Source organism: Notamacropus eugenii, chromosome 4 (genome assembly GCF_028372415.1).
Source record: "Notamacropus eugenii isolate mMacEug1 chromosome 4, mMacEug1.pri_v2, whole genome shotgun sequence".
Taxonomy (NCBI): domain Eukaryota; kingdom Metazoa; phylum Chordata; class Mammalia; order Diprotodontia; family Macropodidae; genus Notamacropus; species Notamacropus eugenii.
Window position 1 is genome coordinate 74,173,656 of NC_092875.1, and position 27,952 is coordinate 74,201,607.

Consider the following 27,952-nt stretch of genomic DNA (forward strand, 5'->3'; position numbering starts at 1 on the left):
CCAGAAGTATTTGGGCCCAAAGTCTTAGCACTGTATCACCTATGTTGGTAGTAAATTAAACTTTCTGGTTACTTTTTAGAATTTAATGAAAAGGACTTCTGATGGAAGAAAAATTATATACACCAGTCCTTCACCTAAGTACAGAAAAAGGAAAACAGATTTTACCCAGGTACAATATTTAAATATTTATCACATTAGTACAGTGCTGCCTATTGGCTTTTGTTAGTCTGAACACAGGCAGCAGCCCTTTGTGAGGAGTTCACTGCGAATAGCAAGGTCCTCCAGGTGTTTCTGTTTGTGAATGATGATGTACCAAATTCATGGAACTTCAGAGCACTACTGGGGCCTTTCCAATGAGCTCCACAGTCATACATACATTTGGCAAAGCAACCCACAAGGAAAACCACATGGGTGAAGAGCAGGCCATGCAACCGGATGGGAAGAATTTTTTAGTCCCTCAATCAATAATACACAGATACTGGACAAAGCTATAGTCATATGTTGAACTGGTTTAGAAAAGAAGAAAAGGCTCAACTTCACTTGGGAAACTACCCTGTTTTCATGATTCTGAATTACTACCTGAAGGAAAACTCTTCCTCTTAAAGTCAAAATTAATCATGTGATGTTATATAACTAGAAATCATAGATTATGGTCTCAGAAAAATCGAGACTGCAAGTGACTCAAAAGACACCAGAGGTAAAGGTGAACAGGCTTCAATCTATCAATAGTAATGATTTGTGAACAAGCCATGGCACAAAAAATATGAGTCAGTCATGCAATAGAAGGGGTAGCAAATGATCACTTTACACACTGTATCAGAATATTAAAAAGTCCAAAGAAAAGCCCCCAGCACTTTGGGGAGAGAGCTCCAAATTTACAGAAGGGTATGAAGAAGAAATGAAGATAAGAAAGGGTAGATAAAGATGAAATACCATATATCCTAAAGAACTGTATTGAATTGCTTGCCTTCTCAGTGGGGATGGGTGGGGAGGGAGGAAGGGAGAGAAGTTAGAATTCAAAGTATTAGAAACGAATGTTGAGAATTGTCATTACATATAACTGGGTAACTAGAAATATAGAAATCTATCTTGCCCTTCAAGAAAAGAGATGGGGATAAGGGAAGGGTAGGGTGTGATAGAAGGGAGGGCACATTGAGGGAAGGGGTAATCCGAATGCATGGTGTTATGGGGTGGGGAGAGGGGAGAGATGGGGAGAAAAACTGGAACTCAAAATTTTGTGGAAATGAATGTCGAAATCTAAAAATAAATAAATAAAACTATTAAAAAAAGTTTTCAAATCTAGTGAAGAATAACATTTGTTGGATTTATTCCATTTAACATTTCCTGCCACCTTTTGCTACACTGCAAGTACAGAGGTAGAGGTGTGATAGAGGAGAGAGAACAAGGTAGGAAGTGAGAGGCTCTCTTCTCACTTACTACTTAAGTCCTTCTCTATGGGACTCAATCTTCCTCTATAAAATGGGAGGGAGAAGGACGTTAGAGAAGATTAGATTGACCACTAATATCCCTTCCAGCTCTAAATTCTATGAAATCCACACAAATAAAGTACGTGGACTGTCAATGCGCATCAACATAATCATGAAAAGTGTTGTACTCTCCATTTTAAAGACCAAGACTCGGCAGCATAACGTGAAAAAACGAACTGCCTAGGTTCACAGAGTCAAATTAGTAACAACATGGAATATAGACATCAGCCAATGTGACTGTTAACTAAACCCAGTGTCTGGCATACATTCAACTTGATATGTCAGCTTTACCTAATGATAACACTGTTCACCATAAGAAATAGCTATTTTTTTAATCTGAATCTATAATGTTTGCTTTGGGAATTATAGTATCAAGCTCTTAGCTTGTCCTCTGTGCTGAAATGGTCACCTTATCCATGAGGTACCAGCACACATCAGAGTGGCTCCACACAAAGGAGCCAGGGGACTCATGGGATAGCATGATCCCAGGGTACCTTGGTCACACCAAGCACATGTAAGACTGTGCACAATTCTGAATATTACATTCTACATGAGGGAGTACTGGAGCAGGAAGATGGGGTTGGGCAGACATGAAAGGGAGTATGATATGAGGGGGATATAAAAGAGGGGAAAAGTTTGGGGTGGGAATGGGCTGGAGAAAAGCCTGGAGAGACTGAAAGAGGGACCCCCTAAATGGAAATTTGGGGGAGGGGAAAGAAAGAGGGAAGTGAGGAAGTACATAAGAATAAGATTAGGGATTTATAAGCTATCTCAAATAAGAAAATATTAAAAACCTAGGAGTATTTAGCATAATGAAAAGAAAACTAAGGCAGTCAAGATAGTGATCTTCAAATACTTTAAGGCAGTCATGTAGAGATTTTTTCTCTACAGTTCAAGGTTAAAGAACAAGTATAAATTGGCAGAAAGGAGGCAGAATTTGGCTGAATATAATGAACTCCCTACCAAATCAAGCTATTCAGCAGAACAGACTGGCTGGTGAGATGGTCTCTCTGTCACCAGCAATATCCACAAAGTAGCTGTGTCATATGAGAAAGGATACAGAAGGGATTAGATAGGGATGACCCTTAAGATCTCTATCAATTCTAAGATAATTTACTATTATTTAATATAACTGTCAAGATTTCTAAGAAGCAACAAGTTGTGAGAATGATTCTAGCAATTCAACCAAGTGTGTTCTGAAAGTACTGATTTTCAGGACACATGGCAGGAAATAGTTAATACTTAAGTTTTAAAATAGGTGTTAGTGATATCTGTGATACTTATTTAAATAACAAGCATGGGGTACAGGCCTTAGATATCACTATAGTTTCAAAAATGGAACAGAAGGAAATGAAGGTTTTATACATGGGTAATCTTCTAATATAGGTCCTTATAAAAATATTTGACAAGCTCCAAAGTCCCACTAACGGCAATTTATTTTAGAAGTGATTTAAATCATCTGACTTTGTTTTGGTGAGAAATAAAAAAAACAAAGCCCATCATAACAAAAGGGAAGATTGTAATCCTTTATTCTCAGAAGATTACTGAATTGGGGGTTTTTTTGGTAGGGAAAGGGAAGGAGAGATGCATAATTTTACATTCAGGTTAAAAAAAAATGAAGTTCCCAAGTATAGGACAAGGGGGCTGTACTAGTAAGCAGTTAGTGAAAAAGGATCTAGAGATTTGAGTGGTATACAAAGCCCAGTGTAAACCAACAGAGTGATGGCAGCAAAGGAAGATCAAAGTCGTTTTGGGGTGTATTACAAGAGTCACTTCCACATCCAGAATAAGGGAGACAAAGGTCTGCTGTCCTCTGCCTGGGTTAGACAGCTTCTGGAATACTACATCCGATTCTCCAAGTCACACAAATAGGAAAGACACCAACAAGATGGAATGCATATAGAGGAAGAAGGCCAGGAAGGGGAGGAGACAGAAAAGTAAGCCCGATTAGAAGTAGTTGGAGGAACTGAGGATGCTGAGCCTACAGAACAAAAACACTTAGGGAAACCAGGATCACTTTCTCTAATTACTGAAATGGGATAAAATTTATTTTGCAGAGTAAGTAGCTCTCTGGATTTTCAGAAAGGCAGATTTAGGCTCGATAGAAAGAAAAACTTCCTGATGATTAGAGCTGTCCCAAGGAATGACAGCAGTCTTTAAAGTAACACTGTAGTTACAAAGTAGCGGGCTAGATGACCAACCACATTTTGGAGAGGTCTGCAGAAGAAATTCAAGCTAAGATATTTTTCTGAGGTTGCTTCCAGCTCTGAGAATGAATGATCTTTTATAGTTTGACCCTCAATGTAAATTTCCTCAGATGAAAAGGTCAGAAACATATCTACATCCATCTACACAAAGTTCTTTCTGCAATGTTGAGAATAGAAGAAAAAAATTTTATAATGTAAAACGATTAAACATATTCACTCATAATAATTTATTAATACATATAATACATAAAATAATTATATAATAATATAAACATATCTCCCTCTCAGGTCATCTATGCCAGGAAGCACGCATCACATAGTGACCATGGGGATGCTGAGCTATCCATCTATGACCAGGCAATTAACTGAATCTACCAGGAGAAAAATTAATAGCTGCACTGCACTCTTCTGATTAATTCTCAGCTTGGCCCATACTGGCATGATATGTTATATCAACTGGAACAGCTTTTGAGCTAAATTTCAATACCTTTATTCCCACTTTGCTTGTCCCAACCCTTTGTGACTCTTTATGAACATCAGAAAGATTTTAGGTTTTGTAAATTAGTGCTGTCAAACCACTTTTCACAAATGACTGATTAATTCAATACATGAAAATCCTTAAAATAGTCTAGAATTTGAAAATACTAAAAACCTCTAGTGTTTTATACAATTAGTATTGTCTTGAAAACACTCATGGTTCTTCCTGGACCTCTTCTCTTCTCCCACCTGGGCTGTGAGACACTAAGCCCAGCATACCTTGGCAGCAGACTCAGCAAGACTCCTCAGTGCACTATTATTTATTGATTCAGATGGAGCTGCTCCTAGACAGTCTGAGGGTATATTAACACCATTGGTGCCACTGTTAGGAACTGAAAAAAGAAGGGAACAACCAAAGGATTAGAGTAATTCTTATCTACAATCAATTTTTCTAGGTAATATTAAAAACTGCAGGGAAAGTTAAGTCTCCTCTCATTTAAAACACATTTTTACCTTAAAACTGAAGACCACAAATCTGTAACCTTACAATGTTTCTGTTCTTTTTGGGGGGGGGAGGAAAAAAATCTCAATGTTACACTCAATTATTCTCAGAAACAAACAAACAAAAATTACCTCAGACAATAAAAGTTTACATTCACTGTGTAAAAATGCCATGTAAACGCAAAACTCACTAAGCTTCCACATTCTCTATGATCAGATAGGTTAAATGTCACATGAGCTAGGAATGAAAGAATCAGAAAGCAGGTGTTAAGGCATTTTTCCAAGTGGCTGCTAATATTTTGCAATAATTTTGAGAACTATTCATATCCTATAACCACTTCTCTATCGAGAAACAGCTTTTGGTTTTCTGTTAAGCTTGGATATCAGACCATTATGAGAGATATTTAATGCAAAGACTTATCTGAATTGTTTCCCTTCTTATCTTCACTGCTTGAATTTTATTTGTGCAAAAGCTTTTCAATTTCAAGTAATCTCAAACTCACCATGTCTAACACTGAACTCATTGTCTTTCTCCACAAAGCCTCCCCCTTCTCTACTACTGTCACAGGTTCCACCATTCTCTCAGGCACAAAACCTTGACTTCATCCTCAACTACTTTCTTGTACTCACTTCATATGGTCAATCAGTTGTCAAATTTTGTCCTTTCTACCTTCACAACATCTCTTGCATATGTCTCCTCTCCACTCACACATACAACTGTAGGACAGTTCCTCATCAACTTTTTTCTCTTCACGTACTTTATTATAGTAAGGTTAATGCTACTAAAATTCATTTGAAATCTCCAGTTACAAAATGAATGTTTTTAAATTTTAGTTCACTTTTTAGAGCAAAGAGTAACACAACTGTTAAAAGGATCAAGTAAGGTCATGGAGGTAAACGTATTTTGAAAAGTACAATAGACCAAACAAAAATGAAGTACTGTCATTAAATTGATCAGCACCTTCTTCAGCTTTGTTCTTTACTTCCCATTGTACAAAATGAAATCTTCCTGTCCTTATCTTGCTGAACTCCTCTCTCTTCATACACATACATATATAAAAACACCCACATATATATACATATATGCATGTATAGTAATATAATAGATGCCACTGATCACTAATGGTTACTATGAAATAACAGTTCATCTATTTCTCCACACAAAGGGATGAGCTGCTTTATTACGGATGAAAGATCTATCCTGCTACATTCCCATCTCCAGCAATTTCACACATCCATGTTACTTTGGATTCCTGCACACAGAATTTGATAGCAATGAAGCCAAAGCATGCATCCTCATTAACACCTGAATGGACTATTTCAACAGCCTTCTGATCTCCCTGCCTCAAATTTCTCTTCCCATTCTATCTATCCTCAACTTTGTTTCCAAAGTAATTTTTCCTAAAGAGCAGATCTGATCACATCATCTATATACTCCAAAAACTCTAGTGGCAATTCCAGGATCAAGTATAAAACGCTATGGCTTTTAAAAGGGAAAGGTAATACACATTATATAGTACCAACTATGTGTCAGTCTCTGTACTAATAATAAGTACTTAACAAACATTATCTCATTTGATCCTCACAACAACCCTGGGAGGTAGGTGCTGTTATTAACCCCATTTCACAGTTGAGGAAATTGAAACTGGGTTAAGTGACTGGCCCAGGGTCACACAGCTAATTAAGTGTTTGAGGTCAGCTTTGAATTCATCCATGAACTCAATCCAAGGCCATGTGCTCTATTCACTGTGCCACCAGCTGCCTCTAAAAAACCAGTTCCCTTCACAATCTTCCCCTTCTTATGCTTTCAGTAATTTTACAATCTACTCTCCACAATGTACTTCCTGTTCTGTAAAACTTGTCTTCTTGCTGTTTTCTCACATGTGATACTCCATCTCCAGACTCCATGCCTTTGCACTGGCTGTTTCTTCTTTGCCTCTGCCTACTGGCTTCTTTTAATACTCAGTTCAAATCCAAACCTCTGCAAGAGGCCTTTCCTGACTCATCCTTTCTTTCCTCTCGCGAGTTTCTTCTGAGATATCGTCTGTGAACTCTGTATTTATTCTGTATGCACATTTAAGTTTACATGCTATCTCCCCTATTAGAATGTGAGCTCCTTGAATGTGGGGGTACCTCTGATTTTCTTAGTATTTTGATGGCATGACTTTAATAATCATTTCACACTTCTGTTTTGGGTATATTGCGGCATTATGGTGTAAAATGCTGTTTTAAACCTAATTTCTGCCACATGATTTTTCTAGGAATTCTTGCAAAAAAAAGGAGCTCTTCCTACAGATAATTTGTGTTTTGGGGTTTGTCAAATACCAAGTTACAGAGTTAAACTATTTCTTATTTTTCCTAAAGGTTTGATATCTAAGACAGAAATGAAACTAAATATATAATATACACAATAAATGATTAAAGGAGATAAACAAACAGCTCTTAAAGAAAAACTGCCAACTACTAGGTCACATGAAAGAGAATTCCAAAATACAATAAGAAAACTGAAAATCAAAACAGTTTAACTGAGATTTGATCTCACACACAATGGAAAGAGTCTATATTTATAAAAATGAAAACAAAATAATAAAAATTGAATGCTGTGAAATTATAATTATCAAATCAGTCCTACTAAACAAGACATATATACACATAAGAAAGCACTGTCACTCCCCTTCTTTGCAGAGGTAGGGGTCCTTGGATATGGTACATTGCATACACTGTAGTCAGACTTTTCAATGTCTTTGTTGGTTACAATATAACCAGTGTTTTTTTCTCTAATTAATCTCTATTATAGGAGATATTATTAGATTATTAGTAGACTGAAAAACAAAAATTATGATTAAAAATTTATTCTGAAAAGATCCAAGACTAAATAAAAATGAAAAAGCCCATGAGGACATTGATGCACTTTCAATTATATATATATATATATAAAACCACACACATAATATAATACACAAACATAATACAACAAAGCCCAAAGCACTGACCTGTTTGTGAGAGTGCCTTTGGCTGGGGAGCTTGTAATACTGCTGGGCGTAGCACACTTCGCTGCTGTTCTTTAGGTTTCTGGCTTGGTAAACCTAAAAACAGAAGCAAACTTCAAGGATTCAAAATTACAAATGCCAAGTTCACCATCTCAAACTTCCTTAGACATCTGAAAAAAAATTAACTTCCAGGAGCTTTTATAATACTTGATGGATGCTACACTTGGTAGATGAGTCACAATTTTCCTTTCTACTGATATCAGCTGATTTCTAACTTTTTGTCTTAGTGTTTTTCAGGAATAAGGAAACAAATTTCCCACCTAGTTTATCTGGTCTTTCTTGGAGTTAAACTAATCACAAAGAACTCCTTCCTATAAAGATACCGATATATTTTTCTACTCAGGAGTTAAAAATGAAAGTAATTGGGAAAACATGAAACTCTAAACATAATGAGTAGTCATAGGTAGTCAAAACTACCTGAGTTAATCTAATCTGTACCTTAAAAATTCATGGGATGTCAGAGCTGGAAGGGGTTTTAGGGACCATCTAATTTAATTCTCTGCTTATAGCACAGATGAAGAAATTGATCTCCATTGAGATAAAATTACTTGTCCAAGGAACTGTAGGGTTTTTGGAAAATCTAAAGGTAGCAGAGTTAAAACCAAACCAAACCACTCCACTATATTTAGAGTTACAGAACCTCTGTTCAAATCCCAGTGCTGCACTTACTACTTGTATGACCCACGGCAAGTCACTTCACCCTTCCTTTCCTCTCATTAGTTCCTTCTGAGATTATCATCTGTTAACTCTGTATTTATTCTGTATGCACATTTAAGTGTGCATTACTTCCCAATCTGTAAAATGAGATGGTTGGACTAAATGATCCCTAAGGTCCCTTCCAACCCCAAATCTATCTATCTAGGTCTACTGCCCTAGTGCAGTGGCTTTTTAACACATTTTTTATCTGCTTTTCAAAATACCCTACTTTAATCCTTCAAAAATCTACATCTGCATCATTATAGGGGCTTCTTCCACCAATATAGATGGTAACCCTTTCACACCTTAATAGATGATTCTTTGCATTACTGGAGAGGAAAAAAAGTTCAGGCACCAAGAGCCAACCTTTCATTAATGATTCTCTTTACACTTAGGTACACAGGTCATGGGATAATAGCTATACTATTATACTCATCTATACTCAAAGCTTTTCCCATTTGGTAAGAACTCCCAGAGCTAGAGCTCTACTGGAATGATCTTCAGGATCCTTAAGTCACCTACATACCACCACATGAGACCTTGAAGGAGAATATGTCACATCACGATAATGAATCTAAGCAGCAATATAGGGGCAGAGCTCTCCAAAGTAGGAGTGGGAGGGAATAGGGGTGGGGTGAAAGTAGGAGTGGGGGTGCATGGAGGGGCCATAAAGCAACGCGTAAAACTACTAGATGTTTTTGAGTACAACATCCATAATAGTCACTTTTTTCCTCAATAAAAACAAAATTCAAAGTAAAACCAACAAAACAAGACTAAAATAAATTCCTGACAACAATTATTTAATATAGCGTCCATTAACAAGATCAAATTTAAGCCAGTGCTTCAAATCCCAATATGGATGGATACATGCCGTGTCAGCTAGTAGCTCACAACAATCACTGGGGCATTTATAAACTAAAAGTTAAAAAATCTTGGTAGGGAACTTAATGACTCATAATAGCTGTTACAGTGCTTGGCAGATGGCAGCTGCTTAACAAGTGCTTGTAGACTGACCTTTATGTTTTCCAACATCCTTAATTTCAGTAACCATAAACTAGGTTAAAAATAATTAACTTCAAATTGTTTTAAATGTTTTTATTACCACAAACTTTTAAAAATGTTAAATAGTATCCAGCTGTGATACACATAAAATATTTGAAAAGTAAATACACTAGAACAGCTGAAATGAATACAAGCTAAGATAAGAGAGACAGCTTAAGTAATGGAAATACAAAGTAAAAAGCTCAAATCTAGACAACATGATCCAATATATTTATCACTGGGATTTGCAAATCCTACTAAACCTTTTTTTGTATAAACGCTTTTTGTGACAGCATGAAACCTAAGAAATTAAAACATCAAGAGGTGCAAGGAGAGTAAACGTGGGAAAAGCAAGAGAATTTTTCAAGGGAAAAATAATGTTTTTAATAAACAAAACCAAACTTTTTCAAAAGCCATGTCTGTGGTATCAAAATGATCACTTGCTTTGTATGAGTTTGCTTACAGAAATGCTGAGTATCAAAACTTCATTTGATGGGAGAAATGTAGATTACATTTGCAGGTACTGATATCACTCACAAACACAAACACACACACACGCAACAAATGTAGCTGAAAGTACTCTTGTTTAAATGAACATGTTAAAACTGATGTTGAAGTTGTTTCTTTACAAATCTACTGATGACAATGCTATACCAACAGATATTTCAATATAGCTGACAAAAATTTTAAATGGTATCACATGGGAGAATTATATCGTATTAATAAAGGTTAACTGATCTCAAAATAAAATGCAGATCTAAAACACTAGTTAAAAATGAGGCCCGTGATGAAATCTGGACACATGCACACTTCATGGGCAACTGCATTTATCTAGAAATATGAGTGAAGGGCTACATGAACTTTTTCAAGCTGTTAACAAGAGTAATCAACTTTACAAAAATAGTCTGTTATAAAGAAGACTCTTTGCAAAATTCTCTGATTACATAAAGGCAGAGCAGAGGTTACATCTATGTGAAATATACTGGTTTTCCTGCGACAAAGTATTTTGAAGGGATTCTTTGAGCTAAAAGAACAAATGTCACTTTTTCCTAATCATAACAAAGATGAAGTAAATTCATTCCTTTTTTTAAGAAAAATGTTCCTCCTGAAACTCATATATTTTGGTAGATATTTGTGGAGAAACACAGCACTCCACATAAATCAAGGCAAGATTCTTAAAAGTCACTGTACTCATGAAAAAGCTTCTCAAAACGTGGCATTAGTGATAGCATTATTATTACTCAGTTACTTTTCATCCAGTCATCAAAATGATTGTTTTGTCTTTATGTTACCCACAGCAGAAAACTCCACTTCATTAAGATAAGATGTCCACAAGCATTTATTAAACTTTCACTATGTGCCAGGCACTGTGGGTAACTATACCAATGGGTATAGGAAGAAAAGAAAAAACAAACAACCAAAACAAACAAAAAAATACACCCCAAACTCATAAACTAAAGCAGCCCCTTGCCCTCAAGTTTACACTGTAATGGGAGTTAATATTAATAACTACATAAAGTAGAGGTAGATGGGTAAAGTAACCTTACAAGAATGGTCCTAGTGGTGGTGGGGAGACATGGAAAGATCTGCAGGACGTGAGATCTACTGGGAATCTTAAAGGAAGCAAAGAAAATAAAGAATGGAGGTGAAGGAAAATAACAATGAGGTGGGAGGAAAGAGAAGAGAGGACCCATCAACACAAAAGTACAGCATGGAGGACTCTGTGTGGAATGGCTAAGGAGCCAATGAATCATAGACTGTATGGAAAGGAAAAAAATGCAAGAAGGGGTCAGTTTATGAAGAGCTTCAGATGAACAATAACAACACTGGCATCTATCTCATAAACTATACAACTCTCTTCACCTCTAGCCAAAACACAATCAGGTTGTTCAGGTCCAAAATGTGTTTCAATTATCAAAACTCTATTAATTGTTCTTATTTAGATGGAATAAAACCACTGTATCATATTTGTCCCACATGAGTTTCTTGCCCATTCCTATTTAGAAACCTCAAGGTCTTGAAAGTAAAATGAGAATCACTTCTGTAGACTGATCAAATGACTGAGTAGATCTTTACTTTCTTATATAGTTTTAAGCAGTTTTAAGCTTTAATAACAAATTCTGAAAAACCACTAGGAAACTTCATATATAATTTCAAGCAATTAAATGGGTGCAAATTTTTTATGCACTAATGAGTTTCAAAGGCTAGGGAGCTTCAGCAGACAAGTTAGATAGAAGAAAAATCTTGCTTCCCAATTTATTGCTACAAGAACCAACATAGGGATTCAACTACTTTTTTACAAAACTCCTGGGCCTCTGGTCATTCTATCTTTCTTACTAGGTGTCAGGTAGTTTAAACACATCAAGGCTCCAGTATTTCATTAACAGCCCAAACACTATCAGATACCACATCTCTGCCCCCATCTTCAGGAGGTGCCATGAGAAAAAAAATTCACCACCAAGCAGTCAATCTTTGGCAAAGGCAAGTCTTTCCACTGCTCGTTTGGCAGAACACATCTGGACCTGACTAATCTTCCTTGGTTGTCTACATGTATAGCCTTTGAAATCTCAATGCCACAAGGAGTTAATGAAGGAGGACTTGAGAATAGTTTAAAAGTGTTAAATGCTAAGATTTATACTTTGTTTTCCAGCACAACTGACCTTTTAAAGAGGGATTATTAAATGTACTTGGACCATAACTTCCTCTCCCAAACAATTTGTTCGCTTTTTTTTTGGGGGGGGGGGGGGTTCATTCTGAGGCACATCCCAATAAAGTTCCTGACAATAAGATATACACATAAAGCCTTAAATGAAAACATAGTTCTTCCTCTTTTGAAGTAGAATGGGAAGCTAAATTAATCAACATCAATATCTTTTCTCACTTTGTGTCTATATTTTATTCAACTTCTATTCTTCAAAACAACTTTTCAAATATTCCATTTTCAAATAACAAGGATGATTTTAAAAGTCGAGGATATGTCCTGGGTTCTTTAGCAACTTCTTTGTGGAGGAAGGCCCTGAAAATTTAACAAGTTGCTTACCTTTCTTTTCCCAGAAAAAAAAGAAATAAAAGGTTGAACATACCTGCACTGGGTGCCTGACCATGGATAAGTGTGGGAGGCTTCAGTCGGAATCCACTGCTCTTTTCCTCTAGAAGTACAATACAAAAGGTAAGAAAGCAGGCCTTCGGCTGGATGTCTAAGCCAGAGATGCAGCAGGGCAAAGAAAATGAGGGCTGCTGGTCCCAGCAGTCAATGAGGGAGGCCCAAAGAAGTAAGGAAAAGACCTCAAAAGACCTGAATTAAAACAAAATGGAAGAATCCCCACCCCCACCCCCCCCAAGTAAGAGCTACAGAGCTGCTGAGATGAGCATGTTTTGTACACATTACTAATGGGTGGTACTGATTCAATGGCTCTGGAAGTGAATGGGAGTTGACAACACAACAGTAAACCAGATAATGGCTAAGAGAAGTGGAAACAGGAAAAGTTACTGCACAGAAAGCTATACTTTTTCTAAGGAGTAAAATTCCAGGATTTTAACAAAGATTGGTTAACTACTAAAGTCTATAGTGTACAGAACCACTCTGAAGCTAGAAATGCTTTAGAATATAGAATGTTTTTTGATTGAAAAAACAAACAACAGATGCAAAGTGGGCCTAAAAATAGGGATCTTGTCACAAATCTGCTTTTACTGTGGGAAAGGTTGGAAAGATAACCAAAAATTGTAAAGAATTTGAACCCACTTAATCCTTATCCAGGCCTTGGTGACTTCACCTGCTAAATGGGAATAGCAATTCTCATTATAGTTAATTCCTAAAGTACTATATAATGAAGGACTAAGAGTCATCATAGAGAGTATATCAACTCTGATAATTCTAAATGAAAAAAATTTACTTCCAAAGTCTAGTAGGAATTCTTCTCTGTAAGTAGAAAGTGTTCCTAAAAGCTTTTAAAAACAGGTCTAAATGGCTACCTAATGAATAGTAGTAACATCCCAGGAGAGTAAAACTCTCTGAATACCAGAATAGAAAGATACTATAATTCTGAAAGGCAAAACTAGAAAACTTAAGTCACAAATTATTGATATTACATAACTCATCCTACTTGGGTAACTAGTTTTCATTCGTAAGTCAATGGTTTAGAAAAATTAAAATGAATTCCATTAGCTAATTCATATTTTTACTCTATCCCTAGAATCACCCTGGACTCTCCAACTTAGCCAGACCCAGGCCCTCACCTTATTTCCGGGCCACCATCTCCAAACTACAGCCATGCCTGTACTACTAACCCTCCATCTCCCAACCTCTGCCTCCCAGCTCTCTCTTTATGTGATTTCCCACAGGACAGGAACTATCTCAACTGCACTTGTATCCCCACAGTAACGATTTATCTAGGACTTTTTTGGTGCTATGGATCTTCTTTGGAATCCATGCTCTTTGGAGTAATGTTTTTAAATAACTGATGGAAAGGCTAAATTTCAGTTAGGAGTTAATGAAAAATAAAAAATAAGGATGCAATTTGTTACATTAAAGTCCATGTACTCCAGATTAAGAACTCCTTCAATTCTATGTCCTTTCCTGCTCTCCCCTCACCTCTCACTCATAGTATGAAAGAAACTCCAGAAATCATCTGAGTCACCTCAAAAAAAAAAACAAAAAAAACCTCTTTTTATAACATCCAACATAAACTGCCTTTGTCTGTATCATGGGAAAAATCCCTAAGCATTTGTTCGTAAGAGCAAACAGACTAGGGAAGCTCACCTGGTTCTGAGTCAGAATTGCCTGCAGATGGTTCACAGAAGGTTGATGGCATAAAAACATTGTTTTTTGATACTGTCATCAAGGTGGTATGGGGGAAGGAAGGGGAAAGGAGTAGGAGGAAAAAAAAATCATGAGTAAAAGGGAAGATACGAGATCATCTCTGGCAAGTATCAACTTTCAAAATACAAATGTGTGATTTACAGCCATGAGATGATACATCATCACGGACAAGATACTTAAAATGTTCACAATAAAAGCTCTTTAAAATTACCGTATCTTTACAGTGAAAATGTTCATTTTACATATCATAGTCAATTCTTGACTACTCAGAGTTGGTAATCTAGTACAATCCCTAGCCAATGTGTCAATCCCCTCTACAACATTAACAAGTGATCATCTAGCCTCTATAGCTCCAGTGAAGTTTACTGTCCTATCAACAATTCTGATCAGTAAGAAGCTCTTCCTTCCAACAACCCCAAATTTGCTTCCCTACAATTTCCAACCACTGGTTCTTTCTGCCTTTGGAGGTACCCAGAAGAAATCTAATCCCTCTGTACTTTTCACAGTCTTCAGATAGATGAAGACAGCAATCATGGGCCCTGCCCCTTTCCCAAAGTTACATATTCTCCAGGTTTAAAATGACCAGTTCCCCCAACTACCTCACTGGATATAGTATCATGTTCCCACATTAATGTGAAGGTTGTCAATATCATTCTTGAAATGTGTGTTCAGAGCAGAACATGAAATCACCTTTGTAGAAATATTCTAAACAGGGTAAAACAGTGGGATTACTTAGCTTACATTTTGGTTCTTTTTTCTCCCTGGAGTTCACACTTTGTCAGTTTTAACTGTTTAGCTATTCCTTCTAGGGAATGGAAGGAACAGAAAAAAGGCTAAAGTGAGGATTTGAAATTATAGCCAGTTCTTGATTATTGCATCATAAATTTACACTCTCTGGGTGGTTATCAATCACCAGGCTTCCAGATGCCTCCAGCCATAGTTAACTGAGGTATTCTCTGAGAAGGGAAACCAATTTCAACATCAATGCAAGCAAAATGCAGCTTATCTGTTACCATAGGGCTATGATTCCCAGCTTCTGCATGGAAAACTCACAATATGTGAATTCCCTATATCAATAAAGATAGTAATCAAAGAATTATAAATTTAGAACTGTAAGGATCTTAGAGGTCAAGCTATTTATCACTTAGTAAATACATTCTAGAGAGTTGTCTGAGTAGTGGTTAAGTGATTTGACCAGGGTCACACAGTTAGGAAGTACCAGAGGCAAGATTATATATAACCCTCACCTCCTCCCACTACTTTGCAAAAGGTGTGGGTGGAGGGGTAACAAAGTGTCCACTGTTGTACATATATTGTCAGATTTTTAAAAAAATATGTTGATTATATTTGATATGCTGTATCTATGCATAAAGATACAGTATATATAGTATCTGATATACTGATCTTTCCCTCTCTTCCTCTTTAAAAAAAAAAATCTTTGTTCTAAATAATGACTCTCTGGGAGAGAGGTGGTGAAAGAAAACATGGAGAAATTTAGATAATATAAAAACAAAAGATATGAATAAATTAAAAATAAGCATGTGTGTATATGTGAAACACACGCACACGCACATACACATACACACGTTTCTTCCTGACTCTAAGCCCAGGATTCTATCCACTACACACAGTGGATCTTAATCCATGTGCCCAGTCTCACCTGATCTCAGAAGAATCCCTAAGCAGAGAATTAGGTCTGGTTAATGTCTGGATGGGAGATGTGCAGTACTCCCAATAAAGTTATAATCCACATAAAATCTGAAATATCTTATTTTTAAATTATCCATACCATTAATCTCTTCTATAGATAATCAAGAGATGAATGCCTTATTTTTGAAGTGCCATAATGTCTAAGGAAAGAGTGATATTTAGCATAAGAACACACAGGATTTAGAGCTGGCAAGGACCTTAGAAATCATCTAGTTTATTCCCTTCATTTTATAGATGAGGATGCTGAAAACCAAAAAACTGAAGTGTCTTTACCAAAGACATATAGGTAGTACAGTCAGGATGTGAACCCAGGTCCTCTGACTTTAAAACTGACTGTCAAGTTTACTATTTGGATCTTTCTTCGAAGGAAATGGTAAAAATCCAAGATGCTTTCTTTTGTGCCACATTGCCCTGATAAAAAATGCCTGCGGGGCTTTAACAAGACTGACCTTTTTCTGAATTCAGTGTGCCTATGTTTTGTTTTGTGGTAGCAGTAGCATTAAATAAACAGAAAGATACTAAAAAATTGTATCCTTACAAGTAATGATAGTTTATATATGAAATCTGTTTTAAGCATGAATAAATCTTAAGTAGGTAACATAATAATTCTAAGAAAATAAACCAGTGTCTCTACATATTTAACAAGCCACAGATGCAAAACACAGGGTAATGGTGACAGATACGATGGTATTAAAAACAAATTGGTGGAGGGAAGGAAAAGAGAGATACCAAACCATATGACATAATTTAATTCAAACCTTCAATGTCTGCCCCCCTACTACAGGATAAAGACCAAACTTTTTAACTTAGCATTCAAGCCCTCCTCAAGGTGGTCTCAAGCCTGACTTTTCAGTCAATCACATCTCATGCTACTTTACTTCATAGTCCCTTTATTCCAACCATTCCTTGTCTTCCGTGTCTTTCGCTCTGCCCACGGCATGTCCTCCACCTAGTAATGACCTCTTCCCTCTTCTCTGTCTATATATGTCCCATCCTGTAAGATTCAGCTTGTTTATATCCTTCATCTAGACAGTTATTTTTTCCTTTCATGGAACCCCAGACATAACTAAGGGTATGGCATTTTATATACTGGACATGACCTTTCTTACAATAATTTAACTATTTGCACCTAAGTCTTATCTTTTCAAGTAAACCCTGAGTTCAAGTGTAGGGACCTTATTATTATTCCATGCATATTGCTACTTGTACCTCATAGTGGGCTCAAAAAACACTACTGATAAGCTTACAGGATTTGAAGTTGGAAAGTTCATTGGTGATGATCATCACTCTCATTTTGTGGAAGAGCAAGTTAGATCCCCTAGAAGCTGACTGTCCAAAGTCACATGGGTGGTAGGTAGTAAGTAGTAGATCTGGAGCTGAATCTATTATTTTTAAACTCCAGATGCAGTGTTCTCTACCTTACACTGGGCTGCCTGTTAAATCATAAAGACAGCATTCCCACCATATTCTAGCCACCCTGATTTCATTAACAATGTCCAAAGCCTATGTTGTATCTAGATTGATCAACCTTTAATTTAAAACTATGAGACAGGGCTGTGTGACTTAGTGTGACCAACAGAGCTGTTTCTTAGGGATTGAATAACTCCTTCCCACCCCACTTTCTTCAATGTAGACCAGCCATTCATAAGAGGTCACTTCTCAGTTTCTAAGAGAGAGTTTGGGAAAATCATCCTGTTCCATGTCTGTTTATTAATTTATTAATTACACAGCAGAAAGATGACATTTAGTATTATACTTATATCTTATATCTTCATTTCTGATGGAAGTTAGGTATCAGATTCATTCTTTACTGACTTATACACTTTTTTTTTTGCAAATGAATCATGGATATTACATTGTGGGGTTTAGGGTGGGATGGGATGGAAAGAATGCAGGTGATGTGACAAAAATAAATATACCCTCTCCTCTCATTTTCTGGCATAGTGATACAATTTTTACCTGACTGGGATGGAGGAAACTGAGTTAATGAAGAAGTCCTTTCTCGTTTCACAGGAGGACAGTAATTTCCATCTTCTCGGTCAGAATCTGAAAAGTATAATGGGAAAAAAGATACATAGATACATACATACATACATACATACATACATACATACGTGTATATGTGTGTATATATATATATATATATATATATATATATATGTAATATATATAAGTTGATCCCTTTTACAGATAATAGCACATCCAATATCTGGCAGATTTCCTCACCTTCTCCATCTTCTGGACTTGAACCATCAGCTGATCTCTGAAATAAAAGCATAACAGGTGGTAAAAACAAACTTGCCCTAATAATAATTTAAGACCTAAAATGAATTATAACCTACTATACTATCAAGCCCTACACTTACACTGCACAATTCTTAAAATTATATTCAGAATTTCAACCAGTAGATCAAAGAATGATCATCACAATGAAACATTTCTACATCTGGCTTATGAAAGCATTAGAAAACCCCCCTTTTTTAACCTACTATATTATATTACATATATTTATATTATAAATTATAATATTTTTGCTAACTGGACAATTACCCTAAAAGGCCAAACACATGAAAGTGTCTATTTTCAAAAATCACTTTGCCTGTAACGAAAATATCACCACCTCTACAATGGAGCCCAGCAGGCCATATAAAAGGTATGAAATACTAGCCCATGATGCATTCTTAATAAAATTAATTAAATTCTTAATAAAATCCACTCAGCAGGTCAGAATTATGGGGCTTGCCTTTGGTATAAAGCATTAAATTCCAGAACCAAAAATCAAATTTATCAAATGTATTACAGTAGATTACTTTTTGTAGTCTAGTTAATTACCACAAGACATTAAATGAGAGCAAAATACAAATTTCCTTATTCTGACCCCAGATCTTAGAATTAAGACACTAAAAATCATCAATGAAACTGGCCTAACAAGACTTTTGAAATATTTTTAAATCCCTGACAAAAGAAACTTTTCTCAAAAAAGTGTAGTCCCAGGGCTTGAATTCACTAAAATAAATCTTTATTAAGTGCCCAAGCACAAAGTACTCTTGCTAGATCTTTCAGAGCTGATGTTCCAATGAGTTCACTAAAATATCACCTATCATATTTTGAACCGACTCTTAATTTAGGAGCAAGAAGAATGCTGAGCTTTTAGATATTCAAGTAAGTTATTCTACCAGGACTCTAACAAGACTAGTTTATGAGGAATGACATGAAATGACATGACACTGCAGCCACAAAACCTTGAAACACAGCAACTTTCCCATTTGACTTCAATGCTCACTTTGAAGAAACACATGTTCTCTAAAGAAAATGTGAGATATCTTAATCCAACAGAACTGCAAAACTACATATTCTAGCATGCTGAATATACAATACTGAAAACACAATGAGATAAATCACTGAGAGCTAGTCCTCTTTTTAATTTTCTTCACCACTTCAACAACTTCTTGTTCTCACTGACATCATGACTCACTCCAATGGTAGAGTTAAAACTCATTCATGCTTTGTCATCCTATGAGAGAAATTCTTGCCCATATCCCTCCTTATAGCCTCCACAGAAGACCTTTCTAATGTGCAGGAAGCCTTCCTGAGTCCTTTAAAATACAATAGATGTCAGTGCAGGCTATCTACCCCATTATCTCTCTCATTCATACTACATAACCATCCCACCTCTTTTTCCTCATCTCTGACATGCTATGCAACAATATGAAAAAAATTACCATTAAATATACTTCAAACAGATTTCTATATAATATTGGTCAACTGTGGCTATTAGTGTAGAACATGAAAAAAGCTGTCAGGTTAATACCATAACTGCCAGCAATAGAAGAGTACTTGCCAAAGAGAAACCCTGGTTACCTCTTCTTGAGGGATACAAAGTAGTGTACTTTAACCTTCACAGAATCACAATCTCAGTGCTAGAGGGCTCCTCAAAATGTCATCTAGCCCAACATGTCCCTGATCATAGAGGTGCTCTGTAACACATCAATGAAGTGGATAAGCAGTCTCTGTATCAAGACATCCAATGAAGGCTAAAGTCATTATCTGCTCTCAAGGCAGTCCGTTCCACCTTTGGGCAGCTCTGGCCTGCTAGGAAATGTTTCTTTACATTAAACTGAAATCCAAGAGACTTACTGAATAAAATCTTAATCTTTCCTTGTACATGAAAGCTCATCATTTTTTTCTTTTCCAAGTTAAAAATCTTTAGTCCCCTGACCCTCCCAAGTACCTTTACCATCTGAGTCAATGTTCTTCCTAAATTGTGGCACCAAAAATACTTTATAGGAACAAAGAAATTAAAGCTCATTGAGAGGCTCTTAAAACATCATTTAAGCCAACCCTCTCATTTTATAGATGAGGAAACTGAGGCCCAGGGAGGTGAAGGGACTGGTGATAGGAAACAGAAGAGGTGGGATTTGAACTCAGGTCTTCTTGGCTAAACTCTAGCATTCTTTGTAATATAATCTATTGTCCTGGCCAAGATTTTTGGTGGTTCTTTCCTTTTTCAATCCAATCCTTAGCTCAGTCCCTTACTCTCCAGATATCTGACTAGGTTAGAATACAATGGAAATACTACCTACCTTGTTCTGGACACTGTCTTTATCAATGTAGCTTCATATAGAGTTAAAGCTTCTTTGATGGCTGTGTTTCACTGTTAACTCATTGAATTTGCAGCCCATCAAAACTCCCAGATAATTTTCACATGGCCAATCACCAGTATACTTAAGAAGTTGATTTTTTTTCCTCATGTCCCTACATTTGTATTTATTAAATTTTGTAGTATTTTGGTCTATTCTGAAGAAACAGAAAAAATGACAGTATTCAGTAGCAAAAGGGATCTTTAAAAGCTCAGGTCTGATGTCCCCTCCACCCATTCAGTGAACTCCAGTGGCTCTCTATTATCTTCAAGATCAAATATAAAATCCTCTGTTTGACATTCAACTCCCTTGTCCAGTCTTCTCATACTTGACTACCACTCCCCATTCTTAATTCCATGTAATGTGCAATCTGGTGACAGTGGCTTCTGTGTTGTTTTTCACACAAGAGATTCCATCTTCAAACTGAAGACATTTTCTCTGGCTTTCTCCCACGCCTGAAATTCTCTCCCTCCTCATCTGCCTCTTGGCTTCTTTCACATCCCAGCTTAAAATCCTACCTTTTGCAAGAAGCCCTTCCCTCATGCCCCCTTAGTGCTAGTGTCCTCCTCCTATTGAATATCTCCAATTTATTCTGTCTGTGTTTTCTCTGTACGTAGTTGCTTGCATATTGTTTCCACCATTAGCCTGTGAGCTCCTTGATAGTGGAGTATGTCTTGTCTTTCTCTGTATTTCCAAGTGCTCAGCACAGTGCCTGGCACAGAGTGGGCAACTAACAAATATGTAGTGACTGACATTCATCTATGTTCTCTGAGCTCTGCATCCTTTGGCAAATCAGTTTCCTTATCTATAAGATGAAGCTGTATTATTAGATAGCTAGGTTCTAATATTTTATTATTCTCTAGTTCCTGAGTCTCAAATTCAAATTTAAATTAACTACATTTAAATATTCTTGAAAAAATACAATCCTTTATAAAATTTTGATCTCACAGTAAAAAAAAATGATAGACACAATTTTGGAGGGGCTAGAATCACTGGCTAAAAGGGTAAGGAAAGGGCACAGGAAGAAAGCAAGGACAGAAAAGAATGGGTAATACATGGGTGAAAGAGATGATAGTGGTGTGTATAAAATCCAGTGTTGAGTAGAGACCCCAGACTTTGGAGACACTATCAATTGAGTCAACAAGAATTTATTTACAATTAAATAAATAATTATTTTGTAGAATTAATTTACAAGGCCTAGCACTCAAAGAGGAACTAGCTCTGAGAAGTCCTGTAAAACCACTAAAATATATATGATGACTTATGAAGCAAATATAACACTTGTTCCGTGCACTTGTTATTTGCAAAAGCGTAGTACTTCAGCTACATTGTTCTTTCAACTGCTATTTAGTATAATTTCCCATTTGAGTAAATGACTTTTTACCAAATCTATGTTCAAAGACCACTAAAACAGTGAACAAAGCGGCATTCTGCTCAAACCCACAATTCTAGCCCCTTCCCAATTCCCTTCTGGTCAGGGTATTACCTTACATTCTATTTTCCAAAGAACACTCAGGCAATCTACATGACTTCTCCATCATCTTTGCCCTTCTCTCTTATTCCGTTACCTCCAAAAATAACTTCATCTTCTCTAAAGCTAGTACAGTTAAAAGAATTAATTCAACATTTGTTAAATGCCTACTATGTGAAAGGTTAAGGAAACATAAAGATATATTAAAAATTAGAGTACAAATTTGTCCCTGTGTAGATAGAGGAGAGAGAATGAGACATGTTTACAATTATAATACAAAACAAACTTTTCTACTAAGTGTAAAAGAGAGATAACAAAACAGAAATCTGAAAAGGAAGAGATCATTTTTATCTAGAGGTTTCATGGAGGAGATAGAATCTGAGCTGAGATACAGAAGGGATCAATTTCAATATGCAAAAAAATAACAAAGGAGGAACAAAGTTCCAAAGAAAGGAGATGGCAATGCATTTTGATCTGAACATAAAAGAGTAGAAACTGAAGCTATAAAGGGAGACTGGAATTACACTGTGGAAGATAAATGAATGCCAAGACAATATGCTCACATTTTATTCAGCAGGCAATGGAGAACACTGACCTAATCTTACTTTCTGCTTGAATAAAGGAATAATACAACAGGAAGATTATTAAGGCTGCAGCATAAAAATGTATAGGAAAAAGTCAACACTATAGACAAAAACATCAATGACTATTTTAATAATTCAGGTGAGGGATGATAATGGTCTGAAGTGAGAATATTGTAGAGAGATATTGCAGACTGTGGAACACAATTTTGCATCTGATTGAAAGTAGGGAATGAACTATTTCTAGGAGACTTGAAGATGACTTCAAGATTAAGAGCCTGGTAAGATTTACCAACAGAAACAGACAATCAACGTATTAAGGGGAAGACAACGACACCAACAAAACTGGACATACTGAGGGAAGGCCAAATTTAGCTGGGGAAGAGGAACTCCATTTTGGGCAAACTAAGTTTGTGAAATCAATGGAACTTATGAGTGCAGAGTCCAGATTTGTTTTTAAAGGTCTAAAAGAAGGGGAATCAAATAATGGCTAGGACCATTATGCAGACTGGTTGAAATAATGAAAGCCAATGACAGAAGGTCTCATTTTCTATTTTACTTCTGTTTTCTCTGCCATGGAGAATGATCTTCAGACTGGGAAGGACAGAACAAAAATAGCTAACAGAATTCATGCTCAAGGTTAGTAGGGAGATATTAAGAGACTTCGAGCTGCCTTTGTCAAGCACACTGATCAAGTCACCAGGCCCAAATGAATGTAAGGGCAAATGTAATTGCTGAGCCACTGTCACTGATCTTTTTTAAGATTGTAAAAAAATACTGAAGATGTAACAAGGATTTAGAGGACAAATGTTGTCTTGATTTTTCTATTAAAAAAAGAGGGGGAGAAAGGGGGTGGGGTGGAATCTGTAAATTATAGATTATGGGCTTGGATTAATTTCTAAGCAAAACTCTAGAATATGTTAATATTATCTAGTATGGCTTACAAAGCACTTTACAATTATCTCATTATCCTTGTAACGACAGAGAGGTAGGAGCTATGCGTACCCCCATTTTATATATGAGGAAACTGAGGCTGAGTAGTATTAAATAACTTGTCCATGGTCAGAGAGCTAGCAAGCACCTGTGGTAGATTTGGAATTCAGATCTTCCTGACTCCAGGCCCATCAACTGCAACCATCTAGAAATTTTTTAGGAATATTCTGTGAACATCCAGAAAAGGAAGCAACGATGAAATGACAAACATAGATTCATTAAGAAAAAGTCATGCCAGATTATCCTCATTTTCTTTTCTTTTTTTCTGATAAGGGTATTAAATTTGAAGATCAGGGCAATGCTACAGATGTAACTTATTTTAGTTAAACATTAGTTTATTAATTAGTTATTTTAGTTAAACATTTTTCAAAGTCTCTCATATTGTTTTTATGGAAAAGATGGGGAGATATGGGTTATCAGGTCAGCAAACTGTAAGCCCATGAATGAAGAATTTTTCTTTTATTTTTAAATACAACAAACATTACTGCCCTCTACCACAATTTGCCCATCCCTGGGTTTTGTAATTAAGAAGATTCAGAATTGCTGAACGTTCAGACCTAAAGAAGCATTATGGTTCAACCCAGAAGAACTTCAGTGAAGTGGCCCAGGGATCTGTGCTTGGCCCGATGCTATCTGACATTTTTATTAATGACTTGGATAAAGGTATAGATGGCATACTGATCAAATCTGGAGATTACACAAAACTGGAAAGGGTAACTACGATCAAGAACAAAGTCAGTACTGAAAAAGATCTTGATAAATTGTAAGAATGGACCAAATCACGTAAGACAATTTTTTTAATTCTGGTCTGGATCTATGCTTTTATCATTATGGGAACTCTTGGTGAAGAAACTTCTACTTCCCATAAAATCAACAGTTGCAACTGATTGGCTCATGGCATTCCTAATGCCAAGGTTAGCTCTCTATCCACTATGCTAAGCTGCCAGAGATATAACAGAGACAAATGAAAAAAAAAAATTCAACTTCACAAGCACAAGACAAGAGAGGCCTGTTTAAAAGTAATCTGAGAAAGATAGGGACGGTTTTAGTGGACTGCAAATTTGATGAGTATACTTGTGACATGGCATCTAAGAAAACTAATCAAACTTTGGTCAGCAGTGAGAGAAACACAACATCTAGAACATCCAAAAATAGGGACGGAATAGCCTCATTTTGTTCTGCCCTAGTCAGACCCCACTTGGAGCATTCAGGTCTGGATGCATTTTGGAAGGACATAATGGCTACAGGAGGTCAATAGGAACCATGAAGGGCCTTGAATTCAAACCATATAAATATTAGTTGAAGGAACTGGAGCTGTTCAGCCTGGATAAGAGAAGACTTGGGGAGAAGGGAGAAGGATGAGAAGTGGGAAAGGGAACATGATAAATATTTAAGTATTTAAAGGGCGCTCATGTAGAAGAGATTAGAGACTTATTCTATTTGCTCTTTGAATGCAAAAAAAGAAGCACTGGGTAGAAGTTGAAAAGAATCAAACTTGGACTTGATACAGGGATAAACTTAACAATGAACACTGTTTCAAGTGTTCCTTCAGGTTTTGGCTTTCCACTCACAGGATATCTTCCAAGCAAAAAGCTGGATGACCACTTGCCAGGTATGGTGTAAGAGGATTCATATATGGGCTGAAATGAACTGGTCACAGAGGTCACTTCCAATGATTAGATTGTGTGAGGTGATAACCAAAATGAAGACAATGAATCTCTGACTGAGTCAGTGTATATATGGGCCAAGGACTGAGTCATGAGAGGCAATCACATTTAACGAGAGCAAAATTGAGAAGGTAGTGATGCAGACTGAGAAGGATTAGTCAGAGAAATAACAAAACTACATAAACGTTAAATGACATGTGGCATAAGGCAAGGGAGAAGTGAATATCAAGGAACAAGAAGATGCTCTCTCTCCCATCCCTTCTTGATCGGCAGGGAACATCTTTACCACACCTAACATTTTTCTCTCTAGAAGCTTCAGAATTTCCTTTTGGCTTCAAAGGTGCAAGTACAGTTCTCTCTTCTGATTTGGAAAAAGCACTCATTCTAGCCACTTTCCTATTTTCCTGCTTCCTTTCACTGTCACATAATTCTAATGAGCCACCTGCAATATCTCCATTTTTTCACTCCTTCACCTCCTCTAATTTCACTTCTCTGTCAGACATGTCTTGTAAAACTTCTCTCTTAAAGGTAATTAATGACTTCTTTATTGCAAAAAAAAAAAAACCAAAACAAAAAAACAATGCCCCTTTTCATTTACTTCTCTCACTCTAATGGAATCAAAGGTCTGGGTTTGAGTCTTGCTTCTGTAATTCAGCATGTGACTCAGAGAAATCACTTCACTTTTTGAGGTTTCGGCTTCCTCATCTGTAAATTGAAAGGCTAAAGTCTCTCTCTCAGCTTTTCAAAGTCTCTGTTCTGCTACTTTATGATGCAACATGCTGATTCTTCATACTTTTTGGATGGCTCCTGCCATCCCTTAAATGTAGTGATTCTCCAAGTTTCATTCTTCAGTCCTTTGTTCTCTAAACTGAATAGGAGAGTTCATCTATTTTCATGACTCCAACTATCAGTTCTATGATTCTAAATCTTTATCTTTATCCAAATTTTTATCTTCAGTTTTCTCAACTCAATTCTAGTCATGTATCTTGGCCTATGGAGTTTCTTTTTGGTTATCCTGTCCATCACCTTAAAAATCCAATGTGTTCCAAACCCGTCATCTTATTTCCCACATTTCCCTCTTAAATCCCAGTCTCTCATAAACAGCACCATTATTCTCTCCAACCAAACAGGAGAGAAATCAGTTTACACACCCTTCTTCTTCATCACCTCTAACCAATTAAGCCTTGTTGACTACATTCTTCATTCAAAATATCTTTCCCCTAACTATACCTAGTCCAAATTCACCGGGCCTTATGCCTGGAATAAGAAGTTAACATCTTTCTACCTCAACTACCCCCGGACTCTAGTTTCTCTCTACCCACCCATACTATACCAATCATCTTACTTAAGCATTGCTGGAATCGCCTTAATTCTCAATTCTACAAAACCTCCCCATATCAAAGAAAAATTACCATTTCTAAATTCTATTTGTCCTTTAAGGCCCAGAGAAGGTATACTCCTTTCAGAAAATCTTTGCTGATAGTTGTTGGTGATCTCTCCTTTATCTTATATTCTCACACAATCTAATAGTTACATACAATCTTTCTATCACTAAAGTATCCCTTGATACCCTAGGATAGCATGGAGGAAAGAGTGTGTTAGAACCAGCTAGCATTCAAGTGTTAAACTGTTAGTGTGAGCTTGACATTTTGTTGATTATTTGGACTTAATAAAATAAAGGGAAAAATGTTAATAATTTAAGTATGCACATGGCCTGTGGAGTGGAGAGTGAGCTAGCTGTTCAACATTTACCAGCATACCCCTGTGAAGAGATGATGTGAGTTCTTCAAGGCATTCCATTGAAGCCTACACTTCAGCAGATCCTACAGCAAGTTGAAAAAGGTACCCTGGTGATAGTACTGTCCCAGCCTAGCCCAGCTAAGTTTGGAAAAGTTAATCACAAGAAACTCTAACTTCCAGTGACAAATGTTTTTGACTACAGCAATTAACAAAACTATGGCACAAAAACATGTAATCTGCACCAGTGGAGGTATTACATATGTTGATAAAAATACAAATCTTTTAAAGTACTGAAATATACTGTCTTTATCAGTTCACTAATTATCTCATGTGTGTCTGCTTAGTCTTCCCAAATAGATAAGTACTTCCTTGATATAAAGGAACAATGTCTAAGACTCCTTTCATATCCCCTCCACAAGATCTCATAGGAAGTATTTAGTACAGACTTGTCAAATACTTGAAGCAAAGCAAATGCTGACATCGATCATTTTATAAGCCTGGATTGCAACGAGGTAGCTCTGAAATTAAAGGCAATTTAGATAGTTTTTGATCTAGAACAAAAATGCTACTACATCTCTGTGCTTCTGAAAATATCTGAGCTCTTCCTTCAGTGAAGTAGGAATGAAAGTTAAAGTCAACTGAAATCTACAAATAACTATTTCCATCACTAAAGCAGAACCAAACCAGTGGAATGAAGGGAGGCTATTGGTTCAGTAACATACAGGCTCCTTAAAAGAAGAAACTATTTAATTTTTGTAACCCTAACTTCTAGCACAGTACCTTGCACATAGTAGATGCTTAATAAATGTTTGCTGAATTATTAACTGAAAAACTGGTACCTGGAGAAGGCTGAGTTGACAGTGAATGGGAAG

At 36.5% G+C, this 27,952-nt stretch overlaps 1 protein-coding gene across 20 annotated transcripts in view; it reads right to left on the reverse strand.

Annotated features, from left to right (window-relative positions):
• Window positions 1–27,952, reverse strand: part of RANBP3 (RAN binding protein 3) — a 94,160-nt gene that overhangs the window by 35,606 nt on the left and 30,602 nt on the right. For 9 of the 20 annotated variants that reach the window (XM_072601961.1, XM_072601948.1, XM_072601960.1 and 6 more), the window contains 6 exons: window positions 18,215–18,251; window positions 17,948–18,034; window positions 14,219–14,290; window positions 12,543–12,608; window positions 7,666–7,758; window positions 4,451–4,563 (listed from right to left, as the gene is read on the reverse strand). In XM_072601961.1, coding sequence (XP_072458062.1) covers window positions 4,451–4,563; window positions 7,666–7,758; window positions 12,543–12,608; window positions 14,219–14,290; window positions 17,948–18,034; window positions 18,215–18,251 — 468 coding nt within the window. The remainder of the gene's footprint in view (window positions 1–4,450; window positions 4,564–7,665; window positions 7,759–12,542; window positions 12,609–14,218; window positions 14,291–17,947; window positions 18,035–18,214; window positions 18,252–27,952) is intronic. The other 11 variants (XM_072601964.1, XM_072601965.1, XM_072601962.1 and 8 more) reach the window with 2 other exon arrangements.